Below are 21,813 nucleotides of genomic sequence, written 5' to 3' on the forward strand. Positions count from 1 at the left end.
GAAGCAGGGGCTTGTGGGGGAAGAGGCTGGGGAGGGCAGACTAGGCTAGAGTGACAGACAGACAGATGGAGCAACGGAAACAGCGAGAGGTGCAGAGAAGGAGAGGGTGTGTGTGAGAGCTCCCTTCACAGAAACAGTGCCTGGAGTCTGGCCCAGACCCAGGAGCAGTCATACATACCCTGTGACACGAGAATCAGGACTTCTCGAATTTGCGATTCTTGTGAAGTCTTGCTCTGGGCCTCAGACTGGACTGGGGGTGCCCTTCAGGGATGCGGGGACAATCTGCCCTGTCCTGTCTCCTCCCACCCGCAATCCTGGCAAACTCAGAGAGGGCCGTGCATTTCCATCTGCACCCAGAAGGATCCAGAAGTTAAGCCTTCTGCAAACCACACCTGCCATCCCGAACGATTCTCTATTTTGCATTCCCATACCAAGAGAAACCAGTGGCTGTCGCGCCCGTGGCCCGGAACCACAGAAGACCCGGGCCCCTGGCTGGCAGGGTTCTGTGTGTGATGCTGTGACATTTCTGAGTGGTGATCTGGCTGCTCACAGCCTCGTTCTTACCCTCAGAGGCCTCCCCGAGTTTTCTGCCTTGGGGGACCTCCTCCTGCTATAAAACCTGCATAGGCTCCCCTCTACCTCCATGATACAACTCACACTTCTTATCCTGAGTGAGGCCTGCTATGATGTGGGGTCCGGTCCCGGCCAGGTCCCTGGCCTAGGCTGCCCTCACCTACCTCCTCGTGGCAGTGGTTTCCCACTGGTGTCATGCTGTGTCCCCACACTGCCCTCCCCGCCGGATGCCCAGCCTCCCGCTCTGCTCGGCCGATGCCTCTTCATCTTTCGCAAACCAGCTTCCGTGTCGCCCCTTCTGGATGCCCTCCTCCCCCCGCCACTCTCATTGCGTCCCCACAGACTTTCTTCCTCTTTTATTTTCAAACAACCTTTTCTTGTTGTAATGAAAGGGCGAAAAAATGTAACACACGCACACGGCAAAACTTCAGAAAGTAGAGAGAGGGATGAGGGCATGGGTGTGAGAGGGAGGCTCCCTCGCCCCTGCCCTCAGCCACCTCATCTCCCTCCCCAGAGGCCCCCACTGTTGCCGCTTTGCCCGGGGCCCTTTGCAACAGCGGTTAGCACCGGGCCACGTATCTGTCTTCTGCAGGAGACCGCCAGCATCTTGAGACAGTGGTGATCCATTGTATCTCCCGTGCCTGCAGAGAGCAGGGCCGTGGCTGTTGAACCACGGACGTCGGGAAGAGGACGAATGGGGGCACTCGGGCACAGGGCGGGCCAGTGGGCTGATTTGGCAGCTTGCAGAGTTTTTATAGGCTCGTAGACTAGGAGAGCTGGCTTGGCAGTCTTGGAGACCACAGACAGGGGAGGATCCTGAGACCAGAGAGGCGCGGTGACCTATCCAGGATCACACTACAGAGCCTAGATCACCGGCCGTGGTCTCCCTGACCCTTGCTGAGAAAATGGAGCCCGAGATGGAATAATCTAATACGGACTTTTGCTCCAGAGCGAACGGTGAGAGCAGCAGACGCCCCCCCGGCCCCTCCTTGACTGATGGCAAATTTCTCCCGTCATCGGCGCATCTCCCTTGGAGAAGGGTTGGGCTAGGAATGCTCTCTGGGGGAAAGACTTTCTCGAAGACTCTCTACTCCCTCCCTACCGTTCGTAGCTCTTCCGAGGGAGCCTGGGCTGAGGATCAGGACAGTGCAGTGCCGGTGCGGGTCACGGATAAACTGTGTGACCGTGGGTGAGTCCTGTTGTGTCCCAGCGCCAAAGAGCTTGGCCGAGCGAAACCACTATGCAGATGTGCCCGGCAATTACTGTTTGGCACCCGCCCTCCCTCCCCACCAGCGTCTGCGGCCTCTTCCCCACACAACCCTGTGGGAACGGTCGGGATAAACAAACCCGGTGCCAGGCAAGAATTACTCAATGTGACACTTAATTGATGCAAAATACACAAATTCCGTGGCACAGCGCAGAATTTACAAGCGGAGGGGCCGACGGGGCGGTGGAGGAAGGGGCGGGGGGAGGGAATTAATCACCGAGTCTCAGGCGTGAAATTAAATTCTGAGGGAAAGAAACCTCTTTCATTACTCCGGAGCAGAAGTAAAATGCTGCGGCGTGTACGGGCGACAGCCCGGGGGGATCGGGCGCTGCCGGGGCTGGTGCGGGGCTGGGGGAGACAGATGGCTGGGCCCCGAGAAATCTCCGGGGGCGTTGCTGGGGCTGGAGGGTTGGGGGCGCCCCGGGGAGGCTGCTGGGACCTCCCCCGGTTGGACGAGCAGCGCTGCCCAGAGAGGCACCCTGAACACGGCTTCTGCACCTGACTTTGCACTCCCCGAGCTGGGGCGCCCTGGGCTAGTCCGCCAGCCTCTCTGGTCACTGGTTTCCTCTTTATAAATGCAGATAATGTCTATTCCACGGAGTTAATGCTCGCGGAAGCTCCTGGTAAACGCTAAACAAGCACGTACATGCATAGAATGGTTGTTTCGGGGGTGCGTCTATATAGGGGGCTCGGGCTACTCTTGTCACTGCCTCCTTCACCTTGGACAATACAGAAAAATGGCTCTCCTCCCCTTCCCCAAGGGGAGGGGAGGGAGGAGGAAGGGAGGAGGAATACTAACGCAGCAACTAAAGGCCACTGCCAAAACACAGCGCTCCCTGCGGGGCAGAGCCCAGACTAAGCCTTTTCCATCTGGTCTCTATTCTTCCCAGCAACCCCCGGGGGCGGGGTATGTTTTGTTGCTCCCATTTTACAGATGAGGAAGCTGAGGTTTGGGACGTCCCTTCGTTTGGGCCAACTTGCACGTGGTGAGGCTAAGCCTAAACCTTGGGCCGGATTCAGAGTCCTTCCTTCCCGCCCTCTGTATCCAGCTCTGCGAGGACCGAAGGGTACGGTGGAGGCCCTCGTCCGATGACCATCAGAGACACTCTGCCACGTGGGTGCTTCTGCTCCTTCCTCTCGCCTTAGGGCCTGGGCAGACAGGGGCAGCCGTCCCTTGGGGTGCGCGGGCTCAGACCCCCTCCCCCTCCCGCCCCGGTGCCACCTCTCCATCTGCTGACCCGGAGCTTCTGGCCAGAGAGGGGCCGCACCCTTCCCAGCCACCAGCCGGGGAGCCCTCGGGGGTGCGGGCCACTACAGAGTGAACCGTCTCAGAGTGAACGGCCAGCCTCTCTGGTTCAGGGCTGACGGAGCCCCGCCTCAAGCCCGAGAGGATCTGCGGTGTGTGGGGCCGGAGGCTGAGGCCCCGAGCTCCCCGACGTGCCCCCCTCGCACCCCCTCTGCACCGCCTTGCTCCCGTATCACTTGCGTTTTTGCCGAGACAAGCAGCTTGCAGATGGCCTTGTCACATCACATCACATCAGGGCCGTGTCACCGGCGGGGCCCCTTCCCCTTGGCTCCCTCCGCTTCCTTCCCTCCAGGTCCCTCCTGCTTCTCTCAGATCTCCTTCACTCTTGTCTTCCCCTCTGCCTTTGTCTCCCTGCGTAGGTTTTCTTCCGTTTTCTCCCTGTCCCGGGTCTACTCTGTACCTGCGCCTCTCCCCTCGTCTGGCCGGGGGCCTCCCTATCTTTACTCCCGTGTCTCTTCGTCTCTGGTGCGTCTCTTTTTTTTTTATTTTTATTTTTTATTTAAAAAAATTTTTTTTTCAACGTTTATTTATTTTTGGGACAGAGAGAGACAGAGCATGAACGGGGGAGGGGCAGAGAGAGAGGGAGACACAGAATCGGAAACAGGCTCCAGGCTCCGAGCCATCAGCCCAGAGCCCGACGCGGGGCTCGAACTCGCGGACCGCGAGATCGTGACCTGGCTGAAGCCGGACGCTTAACCGACTGCGCCACCCAGGCGCCCCTCTGGTGCGTCTCTTATTCTCTTCCTACCTCCCCTGCTTCTCCTCACCGCCGGTGGGGAATGGAGACCAGAAGGAGAACGGCTGGCATAACCTCCAGTCTAAAGAGTGTCTTTTTTGAGAGACACCTGCCCACACTCCCCACCCCCCCCCCCCAGAAGTGGAGGTGAGATTGGCAGGATGAAGGGGCCAAGTATGTGTGCTGGAGAAAGAAGCCGGCCTGCAGGAGGGGGAGGTCTGCACTGTGCCCACGTTTTATGAGAAGCATGCAGATGAGATGCAAAACAGCATGTAGACAAGTCCCCATAATTTGGAAGGGAAGCACTCCAACACATTTGGGAGCTGGGCTGCAGATTCTGAAGTCCAGCCACGAAGATAGGGCCTCTTAGTACAGTCACCTTGCCTTCCCGCATGACAGTTTCCCCTGGCATTGGTTAATTCCACAAATATTTACTTAGCACCTACTATGCGCCAGGCATAGGCCCAGGTGCTGGAGACACAGGGGAGAATCGGAGAGCCCCACCCCTGCCCTGCTGGCTCCCACTCTCCTGTTCTTGCCTCCAAACGTGCCGGGCAAATGAGAGAGGGGTCTGGGCTAGAGTTCATCTGGGTCCTCACCAAACCCCAGAAGGTCAGAGTCAGACAGAATCAGAGTGGTCATCTAGTCCGGCTACTTCTCTGGGGTCCCCGAGAGGTCACGTGATTGGGTGAGCCTAGCCTCCAACACCACTGCTCTATCCGTTCACCCTCCCTCCAAAAGCCACTCCGATCCCACCCCCTCGAACAGCAGAGATGGCCAAATTGCAGGTCACAAACCGCGAGGAACTTGTGAAATCCATTTGGTAAGTTGCGACCAGCATTTAAGTAAATCAAAATTGGACAGCATCGAACAGAAAATATCAGAGTGCATTTAAATGCGCGTGGTAGGAAATACCAGAGTGCCCGGCACAGGTTAGGATAAAAATGCCTATCTGCAGATCGCAGTCAAAAGAGTTTGAAAAAGTACAGTTCCAGAAAGGCACTGTTCCTTGAGGGGTACCATGTGTCCTCCTTTACTCTGTGACTGGGGCATGAATGGGGTGTTCAACTGACCCCTCCCATGGGGGTGTCCACACTCTGGATGCAGAGTGTGAGTCCTGGCTTTGCCTCCCACTGGTTAAACAGTTGGGGCAAGTCGCTTGGCTTCCCTAAGATCTGGTCTTCTCACCCGTAAAACACATCAGTGTATACCCCACAAGGCTATCACAGTATGATCTCACGGGTTGTGAGTTCAAGCCCCGCGTCGGGCTCTGTGCCGAGGGCTCAGAGCCTGGAGCCTGCTTCAGATTCTGTGTGTCTCTCTCTGCCCCTCCCTGCTCACGCTCCATCTCTGTCTCTCAAAAAAAAAAAAAAATAAAATAAACATTAAATTTTTTTTAAAGTGATGATCATTCCAGAATAAGCATCCTTTATTTAATTTACAAATAGTTTTGCTTCTGAATTCTATTCTGCCTACTTTTAAGCTATAACAGAAGAGACACATGCACTCAGAAATAGGTCAAATAGAATCTTAAAATACATTTAGAGACACGAAGGAAAAAAACCTTCCCCTACCTGATCTAATTTCACCTAATCGTTAACTATGTTTGAATATCAGGTTCTATTTAGGAGCTTCCTGGCAGCAAAGGCAAAAAAGGGAAACAGAAGATGGATTCCATTAACCCTCATTATCTGATAAATGGCAACACATCAGTTCTTCAGGTGAGCTCGCTTCCTTAGGTACAGACTCTGAAGTTCTTACATGAAGGGCCCTTCACACCAAGCTGGACGACTTCTGCCCGAGGAGGTCCCATGTTTGCGTTCCTTAAGCCCCTTCTCCGAGGCTCCCGACTGCCTAGATACACAGCAGCCTTCCCGGTCCCTGGTGCGGACGTGCCCACCCCAGGGCTGGACTGGCGCCCGCTGCAAGCCCCTCACCTACCTGTCACAGAGAGGCGGGCCCCATTGCTCTGCCGGGTCTCCCCGCTATATTTGTGCTTGGTGATGCAGCGGTAGGTGGAGAGGGCGTCCTCTTTCTGCACGTCAGAGATGTACAGCCCGCCGTGGTGAGTAATAAAAAACCTGTTTTCTGGAGACAGAATCAAGATATAATCCATTACTCCCTTGGCTGGGCACACCACCAGAAGCAACTCAGGCCGGCGGCCGGCCTTTCTCCCAGAACCGTTATTCCTTTCAGTGTTAGATGCTTCAGGGTTTTATAGAAGTCTAGGAGGCTTTAGGGTCAGACCGAGACCTGGGCTCCAAACTGACTTGTCCACTACCAGCTGTGTGATCTCGGAAAACTTACTTAACTTCTCTGAGCCCTATCTGTACAACGGGGTGCAAATAACACCTCGCGGGGTGGATATAAGGATTAAAAATAATAATAAAGCGGCACATAGCAAGTGAGGGTCAGCGTCACCCAGCGAATGTCAGTCCTCATCTCTCCTATGTCTGTGCAAGAGCTTGCAAAGCTCTTTCACGTCCGTCGCTCATTCGCCCTTACAACCGTTTGTGCGTCCTCTGCATTTTCAGGTCACACAGCCAGTAAGCAGAGCAGAACTCAGCCTTCTGGTTCCCAGCTCTGTGTACGAAACCAAACACAAGCGTAAATCCCTTTCTCTCGATTTCGATCGTATATTCACTCATCAAACAGTTCCTGAGGCCAAGCTCTGCCAGTAGTGGGGATACAGAGATCCAGATACACAGTACTAATTCAACGCACAGTTCTCGAACGCTCGTTTTGTGCAAGGCGCAGGTGCAGGCACCGTGCTTTCCTTTCCCAGGTCCTGCTGTCAGGACTCAGCAGGGCAGCCAGAAGGACAGGCAATAAGACACCCATTTTGCTGATGGTGACATATGACGCCACTTAGAGATGGAATGGGTTGCCAAGGTCCTGGGGCAGACCTTGAATTTGAGCTAGTGAGCGCTGATTTTAAAAGGGGAGAATGTGGACTTCACAGTTGGGGGGGGGGCTTGCATTCAGCTTCAGACTCCCCTAAGCTCATGGCAGGGCCCTCCCACCCAAGAGCTAGCCACACTGGGATTGAGGAGCTAAGTGTGGGTCCCTCTGCCTGCTCTCTGGGGGCTAGGCTGCTTCCTCCCGCCTGGGGGCTGAGTGACAGCCCCCTCCCCCTCAACCCCTGATAGAGCTCTGATACTGGCTCACTCTCCTATTAGAAATATTCTGGGGCGCCTGGGTGGCTCAGTCGGTTAAGCGGCCGACTTCGGCTCAGGTCATGATCTCGTGGTCCGTGAGTTCAAGCCCCGCGTCGGGCCCTGTGCTGACAGCTCAGAGCCCGGAGCCTGTTTCGGATTCTGTGTCTCCCTCTCTCTGACCCTCCCCCATTCATGCTCTGTCTCTCTCTGTCTCAAAAATAAATAAACGTTAAAAAAAAAAAAGAAACATTCTGGGTGGGGGGGCGCCTGGGTGGCTTGGTGGGTTGAGCGTCCGACTTCGGCTCAGGTCACGATCTCACCGTCCGTGAGTTCGAGCCCCACGTCGGGCTCTGTGCTGACCGCTCGGAGCCTGGAGCCTGTTTCAGATTCTGTGTCTCCCTCTCTCTGACCCTCCCCTGTTCATGCTGTCTCTCTCTGTCTCAAAAATAAATAAACATTAAAAAAAAAATTAAAAAAAAAAAAAAAAAGAAATATTCCGGGTGGCTCAGTTGGTCGAGCATCTGACTTGGGCTCAGGTCATGATCTCGCGGTTTGTGAGTTCGAGCCCCGCATCGGGCTCACTGCTGTCAGCGCAGAGCCTGCTTTGGATCCTCTGTCCCCCTGGCTGCGCCCCTCTGCTTGTGCTCTCCCCAAAATACATACATATATATTTTTTTTTAAAAAAAGGAATATTCCGTGACGCCCCACCCACCAAGCACAAGCCTCAGTACCGGGGGACGGGGATCTCACCGGTGACACTTTGCGACAAGGCATGTTGTACGTAGGGCTGAGAAGCTTAAAGTGTCTACCACAGCTTTGACAAGGTTCTCCAGCCTTTCTCGGAGGATCTGTGGCTTCAGCAGCCCCTCCCAAAGTGGAGAGCTCTGACTTTTAGAGAGATCTTCCTGGGTCACAGTTGGTCTCCTCGAGGCTCCCTCCATGGGTCCTGGTTCTACTCATGAGAGCCCCACAGAGCTATCCTGAGCCCGGGTCACTGCCACACGGGCACACACGCTGGAAGGGAGCTGTCGTGCCCTTCAATGTTTCTGCAGCCTAAGCAGCGTAGGGGTTTGTGTTTTAGTATTTATTTAAGATGGTTTCAAATAACTTCGTCAATCTGGGTGACCTCTTGTTTCTTGATAAACTTTGGTTTATCTGCACATCTCCTAATCTTCCCGCTCTCCCATACACCGTTGTATAGGACTAGACCTACTATGTGCCACCGCTTGGTCAAGTGGCCGGGACCTAGCAACTGGCCTCGCGTGACCAGCACAGGAGAGGGCTGGACTGCCAACCCCCCCCCCCCCCGCCCAGCCCAACATGGTTTGCTTCCTACAGGGGACAGAACGGGAGTAGAAGGCAGCCCCATCACCCCATGGTCTCACACTCGACCGGCACTCAGCCAGCGCCCTGGTCTTGTGTCTGTGAACCGCTGTGAGGACACCTGCCGTCTCTCCACCCTCGGACACCTGGCTGTTGTGGGCCCACACCTGGGACATCACATGGTTCCTCCGGTGAGTGACGTGTTGCTGGGACCCCCCCCCCCCCCCGGGTGCATGCTTGGCCATGTGGCAGGATGCCAGTCCTCTGGACCCCCGCCGTGCCCCTCCGGCACACGGACCACATCTCGCAGACCCCCACTCAGTGCTGTGGGTAGGAGACGTGGAGGAAAGAGGGAGGGAGCCCAGCCCTGCTGCCGGCAGTCAGAGAGGACCCGGGGGAAGCACAGAGAAAGCCTGGCTTCCCCGCCAGACTCTGAACGTGCCGTTTTGTCTCCATGTTGTGACATCCCAAAGTCAAATGCGGAAGCTCTCCCGTGATTTATTATGTAACTGGGACTGGAATACAGAAGTATGGGAGGGTGCTGCTGATCAGAAGTACCCGGCCGGGGGCGTGGTGGCGGGGTGAGGAAAAACAGGAAGGACCCCCGATCCGGTACCAGCAGCTTGGCCCCCGTGATCTCGCAGTTCCCCGCACCCCAGGAAGACGGTGCATTTGGTCCTACTGGAATTCGAAGCTGGGAAGGGGTGCTGCGGTGATGTGGTGGGGAGCTGGGGTTTCTATAGCAACAAGCAGCTGCTGCATCTGATGTTTCACATCCTTCATTGTCCTCATTTCCCCCCTCCCTTCCCCCCTTCTTGTGCATATTTAATTGCAGTAACGTTTCCAGACACAGTGTATCGTTCCTCCTGAAACAAAGGCGGGCCGGCCGCAGCCAGGGGGATGCACAGTGCTGGAGAGAGGGGACGGAGAAATCAGGGTATTATGTTAATCCCCCCTGGGGGCAGGGGGGCTTGTGCAACATCAGTTCTGCATGTTTGATGAGAATCAGATGACGGGCCCTGCTGGGGAAGGGAAGCAGCAAGAGGCCTGTCGAGTGAGCGGCAGGCGGCGCTGGGCGGGGGAGGCACAGCCAGCTGGTGGGGGGTTCAGAGGGGCCAGGGCCCCACAAAACGGCTGGCTCTCCGATGGGGTGCCCTGGCAGTCGGGCAGCCCCCACCCTGCACTCCAAATGGGACCAGCCATCCCTGCAATGGGTAGAGGAGCAACTTATCCTATACCCTGGCCCCTTCCGCCAGGGGGTAGGCTGGGTCCAGCCGGAGGAAGGACAGAGTGGCAGCCGGGACCACTGGGTCCAGCTTGCATCCTGAGGCCACGTGGGAATGCGTGTCTGGGGTCATGGTTGGTCGACACCAAGATGGGGAGGTACGAATGGCATTTCGTGGTCAGGGGCCAGCAATGCTGGATATCTTGGGTAATAAATACTGTCCGACCCCAAATGCCAGTAGTGTCCATATGGGTTTATGCTGCAAGATCACTTTCCCTTAGGTGCCAAGCGTGGGACATGAGACCGTGTGCAGGGGCGCCCGGGTGGCTCAGTCGGTTCAGCATCCGACTCGCGATTTCAGCTCAGGTCATGATCTTGCAGTCGTGGGGTCGAGCCCTGCATCGGGCTCTGTGCTGACAGCCAGGAGCTTCCTTGGGATTCTCTGTCTCCCTCTCTCGCTGCCCCTCCCCTGCTCGCGCTCCATCTCTTTCTCTCAAACTAAATAATTAAGCGTTAAAAAAAAAGGACTGTGTCTAAACGTGGACTCTGCCATTGATGCTGCTTGTGTGTCACATGTCAAAGGCCGTGGCTCATCTGTGAACGGGGCCATGACCAGGAAAGTGCTGCGTGTGGTTAAGGAAACCTTTCTTTAAAAAAATTTTTTTTTTAATGTTTATTTATTTTTGAAGGGGAGCGAGACAGAGCATGATTCGGGGAGGGGCAGAGAGAGAGGGAGACGCAGAATCCGAAGCAGGCTCCGGGCTCCGAGCTGTCGGCACACAGTCGGATGCGGGGCTCGAACTCGTCGAGCAAAGATCATGACCTGAGCTGAAGTCGGACGCCCAATCGACTGAGCCATCCAGGCGCCCCTCTTCTTTTTACTATTACTAAAAATATTCCACCTGCTTCACCATCCTTCTTCCAGGTGATCTGGAGCAGGCCTCTCCTTTTTTTAAAGCTGCATATTTACCAAGTACCTAATACATGTCAGGGCAAGGATTTTATACACACTATCTTATTCAATCCCCACAACCCTTTGCAATGGATACTGTTATTTTTACTAACCAAAGCACAGCGAGGTTAAATAACCCACCCATAGTCACACAGCTAATAAGTGGCAGAGCCCAGATCGTTAGTCTACTTCTTACGCTCTTCCAAGTCTCGGTGTCGACAGAGTCTTCTAGAATAGCAGCACCTCTCATAGGAACGTACGGTCAGCCAGCCTCTGCTTGGCCGCTTCTGTCAGTGGGGTGGTCACTACCTTACAAAGGAATGCTCATCCGTTCAGTTCAGTTTGGCTTGATTTATCAAGTCTTTCTGGGGCACCCCTCAGTCCTGGACTGGGCTCCCTGGAGAGGTCTTGGACTTAGTCTCTGCTCTTTGGGATTCCACAGTTAGAAGACAATGTCCTACCACCAGGAAGGGGCACGTTTGGGGGCTGCTGAAGGGTGGGGAGGGGATTCAACGGAGGCCATCGGCGAGAAGAGGAAGATTAAGAGGGGCCAAGCTAGCTGGTGTGGTTGGCCGAGCCCGGGACTGGATTTCGGAGACTGGATTGGAGTCCGGGCTCTGCCACTAATGATGGGGTGTGTACTGGGTGGAAGAGCATCTACCCCATCCCCCCTCCCCCCGCCTCCGCCAAATTAATGTCTACTCAGAGCTTGTGAATGGGACCTTACTGGAAATAAGATCTTGGCCAACACAATCAAGTTAAGGTGAGGTCATACTGGATGAGCATGGGCCCCGAATCCAGTGTGTTCTTCTAGGAACAGGGAAACTTGAACACAGGCACACGACACGGGGAGAAGGCCATGGGAAGACAGAGGCAGAGATTGGAGCGATGCGTCTGTAAGCCAACAGACGCGGGCATTGCCAGCAACCCCAAAAGCTAGGCAAGAGTCGAGGAAGACCCTCCTCCAGAGCCTGAGGAGGGAGCAGGTTCCACCGACACCCTGATTCGGGACTTCTGGCCTCCAGGACTGTGAGGCAGCAAATCTCCCTGGGTTAAGCCGTCTGGTTGTTGCAATTTGCTACGGGAGCCCCGGGCAACCGACACAGCGTGACCTGAGGGGAGTCCGGTCATCTCCCAGGCCCTCAGGTGTCCCGTCTGCAAAAAGAGGAAGAAGGTGGATCCGGTGTGTGTCTTTAAGCATGCCTATACGTTAGAATCATCTAAGGAGCTTTTAAATTAAACTCAGAATCTCTGGGCGTGTGGCCTGGAAACCGGTATCCAAAAAAAAAAAAAAAAAAAAAAAAGCTTTTCGGGTCATGTAATGTGCAGCCAGGGCACAGAACCACTGGGTGAGATAAACTCCTGGGGCCCCTTTGCTCTGACAACTGATGTCTCTATGATGGCACCAAACTTTGGAGTCTCGCTTCTCCTTCAGGAAAAACGACTTAATAAACGGGACTTGTGTCCCAGAGCTGTTGGGAGAGTCAGACGAAAGACAGCATGCGAGGGTCACCAGCACGAACGGCCCCACCTCAAGGAGGTGAGGGGCTCTCAGTCCCCGTGACCAGGCTTCCTGCAGATTTCCCCCCTGCCTTCTTCCCCAGGAGCTTGGGAATAAAGGGGACCCTCCTCTGCAATTTGGAGGCCCCGCACACAGGTGCTAAGGGAGCCAACAGCATCTTCTCTTCTTCTAAAAGGTCAGAGAGCCGGGCCTCAGAGACTCCCGAGAGCTGCAGGAGCCTCGGAGAGAGGATGATAGAAACCTCGGGGCTCCTGGTGGCTCCAGAGGGCTGTGAGGGGGAACAGCTGCCCTCTGCAGAGGTGCGGCCTCTCTCTGCTCTCAGAGGCAAGTGTGAGGGGAAGTTTGGTGGGGAGAGGGTGCCGGGCAGAGGAGGAGGAAGGACCGAGGGTTTTTCGGGAAGGTGTGAGCTGGACGGTTCCTACTCAGGTCTACTCCGAATGCCACAGGGACAGCAGCTGCCGAACTGGCTCCTGCTTTGGCCCCTGCCCCTCCTCCAACCGTGCCCAACCCGCAGCCAGAGTGATGCTCTATAACCCAAGTCGGATTATGTGGCTCCTTTGCCCCAAACCCTCCAATAGTTTCTCGTGTCACTCAGTGCTGATGGCCAAATAGATGCCCTAGAAATAAATCTTTCTAGAGTGAATGAAAGAATGAATGAATGAATGCATGAAACTTGCCCAAACTCTAAGGTAGTTTTATCCCCATTCCACTCACGAGGAGACGGCCGCTCAGAGAAGTCAGATAATTCTACCTCCTCCAGGAAGCCTTCCCAGATTAACCCACTCCCATTTCTGAGTGTTTCTACATCTGGCAAACCTCTTGCACTGCTCATCCCTGTTCCTGCTCTATTCAACCAGATTTTTTTTTTTTAATTTTTTTTTCAACGTTTATTTATTTTGGGGACAGAGAGAGACAGAGCATGAACGGGGGAGGGGCAGAGAGAGAGGGAGACACAGAATCGGAAACAGGCTCCAGGCTCCGAGCCATCAGCCCAGAGCCCGACGCGGGGCTCGAACCCACGGACCGCGAGATCGTGACCTGGCTGAAGTCGGACGCTTAGCCGATTGCGCCACCCAGGCGCCCCTCAACCAGATTTTTAAAAAGGATTACTTTTGAGGATTCAAAAGTCAAGATGAAGCAGCATAGTGGTTCCTTGAGATAATATAAATAGAATTACCACGTGATCCAGTAATTGTACTTCTGGGTATATACCCGGAAGAATTGAAAGCGGGTTCTTAAAAGGATGTTCTCTCACCCATGCCCATAGCATCATTCGCTGGAGTCAAGAGCTAGAAACAACCCAAGTGTCCCCTGATGGATGAGTGACAGAGAGAAGATAGTAGAGACAAACGATAGAATATTCCTTAGCCTTAAAAGGGAAGGAAATTCTGACGCAGGCTACCGTATAGATGAACCCTGACTACACTGTGCTAAGGGAAATAAGGCAGTCGCGAAAAAGAAATACTGTCTGATTTCACTGATATGAACTACCTGGAGCAGCTTCACACAGACAGAAAGTAGAATCACGGATGCCAGGGGCTGGGAGAAATGGGGAGTGGATGTTCCACGGGCACCGAGTTTCAGTTTTGCGAGATAAAGCTGCCCTTAAACACAACTGGACTTTAGGCTGGGCTGAAATTCTCCTGATATTAAAGCTCAACACTTAAAACTGATTAAGATGGTAAATTTTATATTATGTGCACTCTACCACAATTAAAATTAAAAAAATGTTATTGTTTTTTTTTTTTTAATAGACTCCATGCCTGGCATGGAGTCAACATAGGGCTTGAACTCACAACCCTGAGATCAAGATCTGAGCTGAGATCAAGAGAATCCAATGCTGGGGGTGCCTCGGTGGCTAGGTCGGTTGAGTGGCCGACTTTGTCTCAGGTCATGATCTCACGGTTCGTGGGTTCGAGCCCCGCATCGGGCCCTGTGCTGGCAGCTCAGAGCCTGGAGCCTCTTCAGATTCTGTGTCTCCCTCTCTCTCTGCCCCTCCCCAACTCACACTCTGTCTCTCTATCTCTCTCTCAAAATAAAGAAACATTAAAAAAAAAATTAAGAAAAAAGAGAGTCTGATGCTTAACTGACTGAGCCACCCAGGTGCCCCTAAAATAAAATAAAAAATTAAAGTCAAGATTATAAAGAATTGGGATGAGTGTCTTTACGAAGTAGTGAGTTTCCGGTCACCAGGTGTATTTAAGGAGAGGCTGAAGAGACACTTGGCTGAGATACAGCATAGAGGATTTAAGCATTGAATAAGAGAAACAAATTGGGTCGTTTTTAAGGTCCCTCCCTTCCCAGGTATGTATAAATTCCTAGCTTAAAGAACGGCAGAGCTGCGAGACTTCTTGGAGATCAGCTGCTACAGTGGTTTTTAAATCAGGGTACATGTGCTCGTCACCACCCCAGGACTCTGGCTGTGGTTATTCCTCCGTGCCTGAAATGCTTTTTCCTTGACTCACCCCCGGCCCCGTTCAGGTCTCTCAGTTCAAGTGCCAGCTCGTTGGAGAAGCCTTGCCTGACCCCCTCTATCAAAATTAGACTGTGCTCCGCGTCCCTGCCCAATTCCTTACCCTGCCTGTTTGTCTTCGGAGCACGTGGTGTTTCTCGCTGACAGCAAGGAGTTATTTTAGTATCCCCGCTCCAGAACATGGCTGGCACATAGAAGATATTCAGTGCACACGGAGGGAATGGAGGGACCCCGGTAGGAGAGGAGGCACCGCCCATGGAGTGAGACACCAGGCTCCAGCCTGGAGTCCTGTCCCGAGGTCCCCCACACCCTGGGGTCTCTCCCCTCTTAACCACGGCTGCCATACTGTCATGTCTTGGGCCACTGCTCCCCCCTTAGGTTCCCCAGCTCAGCTGAGTCCAGGCGGGACATTAAAGCAAGACTGATGATGGTTTGGAGCTAACACAGGGATGTAAACAGACAAGGACGTGGCTGGGCAGTCTGGAGAATAAACTATGGCTGACTCATCTTCAGAGGGCGGCCCCTGCAGGGAGTGACCTCACCTTCCCAGGAACTACTCAAGCACATGGAGACCCAGGGCAGCCGGCCCAGGGAGAAGAAGGGACAGAAACAGCCCCTCTGAAGCGTGCCTGAGGCTGGCCTTCCACTGCCCTTCCCCGACCCAGGACCTGCCTCTCCCTTAGCTGATTGGAGGGGAAATACTACCCTCGCCTGGAGGAGAGACCGCTAACAACAGAGGTCACTGGTTCCAGGATGGAACCCCATTAGGGTCCCGGGACCAGCTCTGAGACCAGAGGTATGCAATGCAGTGGTGAAGGCAGAGAGGCGCTTCGCCCCTCTGTGGGCAGCAACAGAACTGAGCTGCCGTGGGCGGGGCCATCTCTCCCTGCCTCCAGATGCTAGAGGTTCCCACGGCTGGGGCCTTTGAGGAAGGCGACCCGTGTCCAGGAACCCGTAGCGGTGAGCTTCCCCTCTTGGGCCCTTTTGGGCATCCCTCATGGGTAGGGTCTGCTTGGGCTGGGAGACAAATCCAGGCCTAGCTGGTAAAGCGTCTTAAATCATTTTATAAACTCAGCAAGAAAGACACCCCAAAGTGCATGAATCAGTGAGCACCCATGTGCCAAGCGCGTTCCCACATGGCCCCTCTCTTAAGCGTCATCCGCAGCCCCTCACCAGCAGCACGAGCTACTCCTCTTGTTTTACGGATGGGGAAACTGTGGCTCAGGCGGGGCCCAAGTTCAAGTGACGCATCTAGTGAGTGGAAGAGGCAGGATTCCCACCTGGGTCTCCTGAACCAACCCAGAACCGCTTTCCCGAAGCCCAGCCGCCAGGAGGGTGTGTGCTGTAACCTGGAGGGGGCTGGCCAGAGCCAGGAGGTGGACTTCTCCAACGCTTCTGGCTTCTTCCAGAGGCGGCTGCCCTGTCCCTGGCCGGGACCAGTGTGGTGGGCGAGCAGGGAGGTGAGGGACGAGATGATCCCAGCACCAGAAGGCATTACAGTCCCGGCTGCAAGAACGGATGCACTGTGTCCCCCAGGAGGCTGCTGGGCAGTGACGTAAGAGGTCAGGGGCATCCGGCAGCGGAGGCCTCAGACCTAGGCAGCAAAGACGCCCTGCCATGTCGGGGTGCCCTGTGACAATAGGAAGGCGTGATGGGGGGCTGGTGGCTGCATGTGTCTGTGACAGAATAGAGCGCGTGTCCTGTCACGTGCACAACGTCAGGTGCGCTGACACAGGCCGGTGGGGCATCGCAGGGGCCAGAGAAGGGGCTGGCAGCTCGGGGAAGTGCATACTTGGGGTCAGAAATGGGAGGTTTGAGACCTGCCTCCTACCAACCATGTCACTTTAGGAAAATCCCTTCACCTTTCTGGGCTTCGGCTGTCTCATCCCCTAACCGGGGATACTGACCCCCGGCGTGCTCGGCTCATAGCATTCTTTTGCAAGGTCCCCGTGACAATGTCTACGAGAGGGTGCTGTGGCATATACCACACTATACGTGTGTGAGGGATTACTACCGTAATACGAAGTATGCAAATAGCACACGCAAGTGTGCAAATATGAAGTACCACAAATGCATGCGTGATTATGACATATACGTGGAGCACAGGTATTTTTGCAGGTATCACGTTGAATGAGCGAATCCTGGCTGTAGAGATGCTTCTGGGACGATGCCTCTCAGCTGCTGGAGTTAGAGAAGCTGCCGCTTCCTTCCCGAAGCAAGAAACCCAGAAGCTGAGGGAGGGGTTTTCAACCTTGCCCACACCCCTCACCCCTCCAAGGAAGGTCTCAATCCACAACAGGGATATGGAGTTGGGGACGGAGGGAGGTGGGAAGAAATGCGCGCGGCTTTGCACCGAGAGCGGGACTTGGCTAGGGTTAGAAAAATCCTTCATTGTGCCCTGGAAAAGAAGACACACTTAGCCTGCCAAGGCCCAAGTTTGTTTCTGGGGCAGCCTCAGGATGCCAGAGCCTTGAAGGGCCTCTCTCGGCCCCCAGGGCCGTCCCAATTCCACAAGAGTAATTGCGATCAATACAGGTTATGAGTTACAGCTCCATCCAATACAGATTTACAGCGACGATGTGGTCAGCCTGCAGCTCAGAGGTGAGCAACACAGCCCAACCACAGGCAAGCTCTTCCCTCCCGGGCTGTCTTCCCCTTGGGGCAGGGTGGGTGGGGGTGGTTGATGCTTCTGGCTGGTAGAATTAGCCCTGCCTGGGGGTCCGGCACCAGGCTCCCCTGCAGGAAGCTATTAGGGCCAGCTCTGCCCAGTTGCTTCCTTTTATTCCTTCCCGTGTCTCCTGCTGATGGTGAGACCCTGGGGGTACCTGCCAGCCTGGGTTTGAAAAGCCCCAGGGAAGCCAAGGCCCATTCTGCCTCGGACTCTGGCCTCCCAGCATTATAAGCCCCCCACCCCAAGATCCCAGGAGAGATTTGCAGCAAGGTGGACGGCACATGGCATTTGAGTCAGGAATTTGGATTCAGGTCCCGACCGCTAGTGCTGGCTGGCTCTAAGTCCTAGATTCTCCCTGTTATGGGCTGAATGGTGTCCCCACAAAATTCCTATATGAAGCCTTAATCCCCAGTGTGGTTGTATTGGGAGATAGGGCCTTTAAAGAGGTAATTAAGGCTGAGTGAGATCATAAGGGTGGGGCTCTAATCCAATATGATGGTGTCCTTATAAGTAGCGGGGGAGATGCCAGGGACGGATGCGCACAGAGGGAAGACCGCGGCGGGGACACAGTGACAGGGCAGCCATCTGCAAGGCAAGAAGAGAGGGCTCAGGAGAAACCAAACCCGCCACTCTGGTCATTTTGTTACGGAAGCGCCAGAAAACGAATACACCCCTCCTCCAGACATGCTGTTCTCTGAGGGCCCTTCCAGCACTAAGATTCTAGAGTCAGGATCTGCCGGGTGAAGATAGCGGGGTGAGGACTTTAGGGTAGGAATGGGGAGGAGGACAGAGGCGAGCTGGTCCTGAAGGTCGTCGGGCGTGCCACACAGGTTGGGTGTAGACAGTGAGAGCATGAGGGGCGGGGACTGAGCCAAGACCCCCTCAGTGGGCATTGGGTGTCAGTAGCAGCGATGACGTGGGCGGGGAACCGGCCCTGGGCGCGGGCCTTGGATCCCAGGGAGGGCCTCGTCTGCACTTGCTATCAAACATCCAAATCTGATCCACCCAATGGATCCACTGCATGGAGTGAGGCACAGAGGGTCACACAGCTCGTCCGGGCCCACTGCCCTTTCCCCACGGAACGCAAGTCGGGCAGGGCACGCACCTCTGGGTTGCGAGGGGGACTTAGAGGGACGGGCGGTAGGACTTCGGCTGTGAAGCCTGCATGGGGTACGTCGAGCCAGAAACTTTGCCCTGTCTCCAGCTGGCAGGAGGCACAAGGGAATACTCAGGCGAGGGTTCCAGTGGGCAGCTAAGCCAGAGCCTGCTTCCTGGCGCAAGGGCTCCCAGGTGCTGGGGAAGGCACCATGGCCCCCAAATCTGATGCCAGGCTGGGCTGGGCTTGGCATGTCGGGCTCCTGGGTGGCACCATGTACCACATGTGTTCCCAGGGGCTTGGGGACAGGCCTATGCCCTTCTGTCTCCACCACTACCCCCGTACGTGAGAGGGTGAGTGTCAGAGCGGAGGGCATGGAACTCTGGAGGGGTGCCGACCTTATCCTATTCTCACGGGGTGTGGCTCAGACTCAGTTTCTCCCGCGAGGCGGGAGGGTCCCAGAGCTGCCCACAGGGGTCATTTTTTCCCTAGGCTGAGTCAAGCCACGGGCCAGGCTTAGCTCCAGCACGTGGCTGACTTTGAACTAGGCGCACTGAGGCGGTCTCCTCATCACCACGCCTCATACCTCCACCCGGCCATGGTCTTCCAAGAAGGGATGAGACGTTGCTCGGAAGGCTACCATGGCCTAGAAATGTCATCTAGGGGAGTCTCTCTTCCGGAAACACTTATGCAGAGGCAGGCCTGGTGGGGCTGGGAGAGGAGAAACCTGGTTTTGAACTTGCTGGGTGACTTCTGACAAGTTGCAGTGCCCCTCTGGGCCCGTTTCCCTAAATGACGAACAGGGGGATGGAACCATTTGGTCTTGAAGATACTTCCCAAGCCTCACTTTCCTTGTGATTCTATGATTTCCCTCCACTCGGCTGGACAAGGGTGGGTGTCTCTCTTTTTAACCCCACCTTGGTCAGAGCTCTGAGGGGTGCTGAGCCCAAGAGACAGTATGGACTCAACCCTCCAGGGCCAGAGTCATCTACACGGATACAGCAGCCCCCGACCCCCGCCGTCACCCTAGCCTGATCATGCCAAGCTGCTACCACCCAGGACTCCCCATTTCTGCCCTGTAAGGGAGATTAGCCAGGTCCCTGATCTTTATCTCTGCCTGTGGCCTCTACAGGAGACGGGGTCACTGGAGGCACAGGAACCTGAGGTCTCACGAGGACCAAGGAAGGTGATGGCACGATGGAGCTGAAAAGGCCCCGTCTGGATTCAGAAGGGCTCGGATTCGAAAGTTTCCCTTCCTTGCTGAAGGTGCTGGGGGAGCCATTGGACCTCTTTGAGCCTACCTCCTGTGAGAACGAGATGGGTCAGTGAATACACCCAGTGCGATACCTGGTGTGCAAGAAGGAGTCAGTTGGAAGTTACTGAATAACGGAATGAGTTAATGAATAAACAAACGTACCACTGTCGTAGCGGCGGGGGTGGGGGGGCACTCATCTCCTGACCTGGGCCTCAGCCTCCAAGCGCAGGGGGCTCTGACCACTCCCACCACCTCCAGCTGCCCACAGGCTGGCCTCCTAAGCAGGCAGGAGGGTGTGGGTTCCCAGGGATCCCGGGGAGGGACCAGGCTCGGCTCCCTGGGGCCCCGGCGGAGCAGATTGACTGCTCTGGGCCGCTGAGACCTAGAAGGGCGTCAGCACTGTCACTGGAGCGCCCCCAGGGACCTGCAGCTCACAGGGGGCACAAGGATGAAAGGACTCGGGAAGGGGAACGAGCCGGAGAGGCTGGGTGGAGGGAGACAGAGAACAGTGGCCGGCTTCCTCTCTCCCTGAGTCCTTTTCTCCAAATACAGCTCTCTCCTTCTCTACCCCAGGATTAGCACACATCTCTCATTCTCCTATTGCAACAAGATTTTATTTCTAATTATGCTGTAATAAAACTGGAGCACTCCCCGGCTTCCTTTCAAATGACTTGTACACACAGCGCCGATCGGATCCTCCTCAGCCCCATTGTAATAGCATTTTCCTGACATTCATTAGACATGCATGAGAGGGGCGCTTTAAGAATAGCATCGCATTTAAATGGATTTGCTGAGAGAGGAAGATGAAAAAGAGAGAGGCGAGGGGGGAGGAGGGAGAGGGAGAGAGGTCTGTTGAACAAACTACAAAAACAAGATGCCATAATCACAGGGTGCTGAAATAAGCCTCTTTCTTCCCCGTCCTCCTCCGGCTGCACATGGCAGAGCCCAGCCCGAGAGGCGGCCTCCCAGCCTCCCGGAAGCCCCCACCCCCACTTTTATGTTACCCACTGGGGGGGCTTCATAGCTCCTCACTGCTCCATGTGTCAGATGCTCATGGCGTAACGGAAATAACTATTATTACGATTTGGGAAAGCGGCCTTGCTTCTACAGAACCCCGGTCACCAGGCGGCCGGCAGGGAGGGGGACCCTGGGTGCTTGGACCTGGGGGAGGTGGATGGGGATGCCCCCCCCCCCCCCCGCCCAGGGCTCGCCTCGAAGGTGTGGCTCCCACCTCCTGCTCTCCACCCTCCCCTCTGGGACCACGCTGCATCTCGAACCCCCATGGGCCACTGAATAGCTGGGGTTTTCCTTGTACCCTGGGTGGCTCTGCGGTGACGGACGGAGTAAGAGACCCGTTCTGACCCCCTGGTCCTTGGAGGCCTCGCTCAGGCCCCACCCACCTCCCCAGCGAGCACTCGCTGCAAGTGCGTGTACCATGACGGGCCGCCTCTCCATCCCGGCCCCCTACTATATGTCCATACCTGCGTGTGGCCTCATCTAATTCACGCACCTTGCTACAGCCACGGACATCTGATCCCACCGAGGCTTCCTATGTCTCTCAGGATAAAGACTAAAATCCTTAACAGGGCAGCCAGAACCCAACATCCTTCCCCTGACCCCACGTAGGGCCATCTTGGTTCCAACTGCAGCCACACTGGCCTTCCTCTGCTCCTCCAGAAGTCCCACCTCCTTCCTCCTCCAAGCCTGGCTACATGGGACACCTGCCCCCTTCCTTCCTAGAGTTCACTCTGGCCACCCCCCTGTCAGAGCTCAGCTCACTTTCCCTTCCTCAAGATGACCTTCCCCACGAGTGTCCCATGTCCTGATTCCCTGCACATGGTCACAGCTGTGATGGAATGTGTGCTGAGTCACTAGAAGCCCAGAGGCCTGGCAGGCTCCTTGAGGGTCCCGGCCACCCCTGTAGGCCCAGCCCTGGCTCAGAACAGGTGGAGGCTCAGAACAATGGGACCGATGCTGGGCACTATGCTAGGGGCTCTTCCTGATATGCTGTCTCATTTAATCCTTGCTACGGCCTTACTGAGATAGAGGTTTTTCCCTCTCCTCTAATTCGCCCCAAATCACTGAGCGGGGGCTGTCCAAATCCAAAGCCTTCCTTTGCTATGCCACTTCCTTGTGCCCCGCACTGCCCTGGACATTCCCACCAGCTCCTGCCCATAGAGAAGGCCACCAGCCTCCCTGAACCCCAACAAGGCCCTTCTGGAACCTTCTTTCTTTTGGAAGTCCTCTTGGAAAGCC

The 21,813-nt window shown here is 55.3% G+C and overlaps 1 protein-coding gene across 3 annotated transcripts in view; it reads right to left on the minus strand.

The window, feature by feature from the left end:
• Positions 1 to 21,813, minus strand: part of DSCAML1 (DS cell adhesion molecule like 1) — a 350,275-nt gene that overhangs the window by 99,152 nt on the left and 229,310 nt on the right. For all 3 annotated transcript variants that reach the window (XM_023239146.2, XM_045038356.1, XM_045038357.1), the window contains one exon: positions 5,824 to 5,970. In XM_023239146.2, coding sequence (XP_023094914.2) covers positions 5,824 to 5,970 — 147 coding nt within the window. The remainder of the gene's footprint in view (positions 1 to 5,823; positions 5,971 to 21,813) is intronic.

Source organism: Felis catus, chromosome D1 (genome assembly GCF_018350175.1).
Source record: "Felis catus isolate Fca126 chromosome D1, F.catus_Fca126_mat1.0, whole genome shotgun sequence".
Classification (NCBI taxonomy): Eukaryota; Metazoa; Chordata; class Mammalia; order Carnivora; family Felidae; genus Felis; species Felis catus.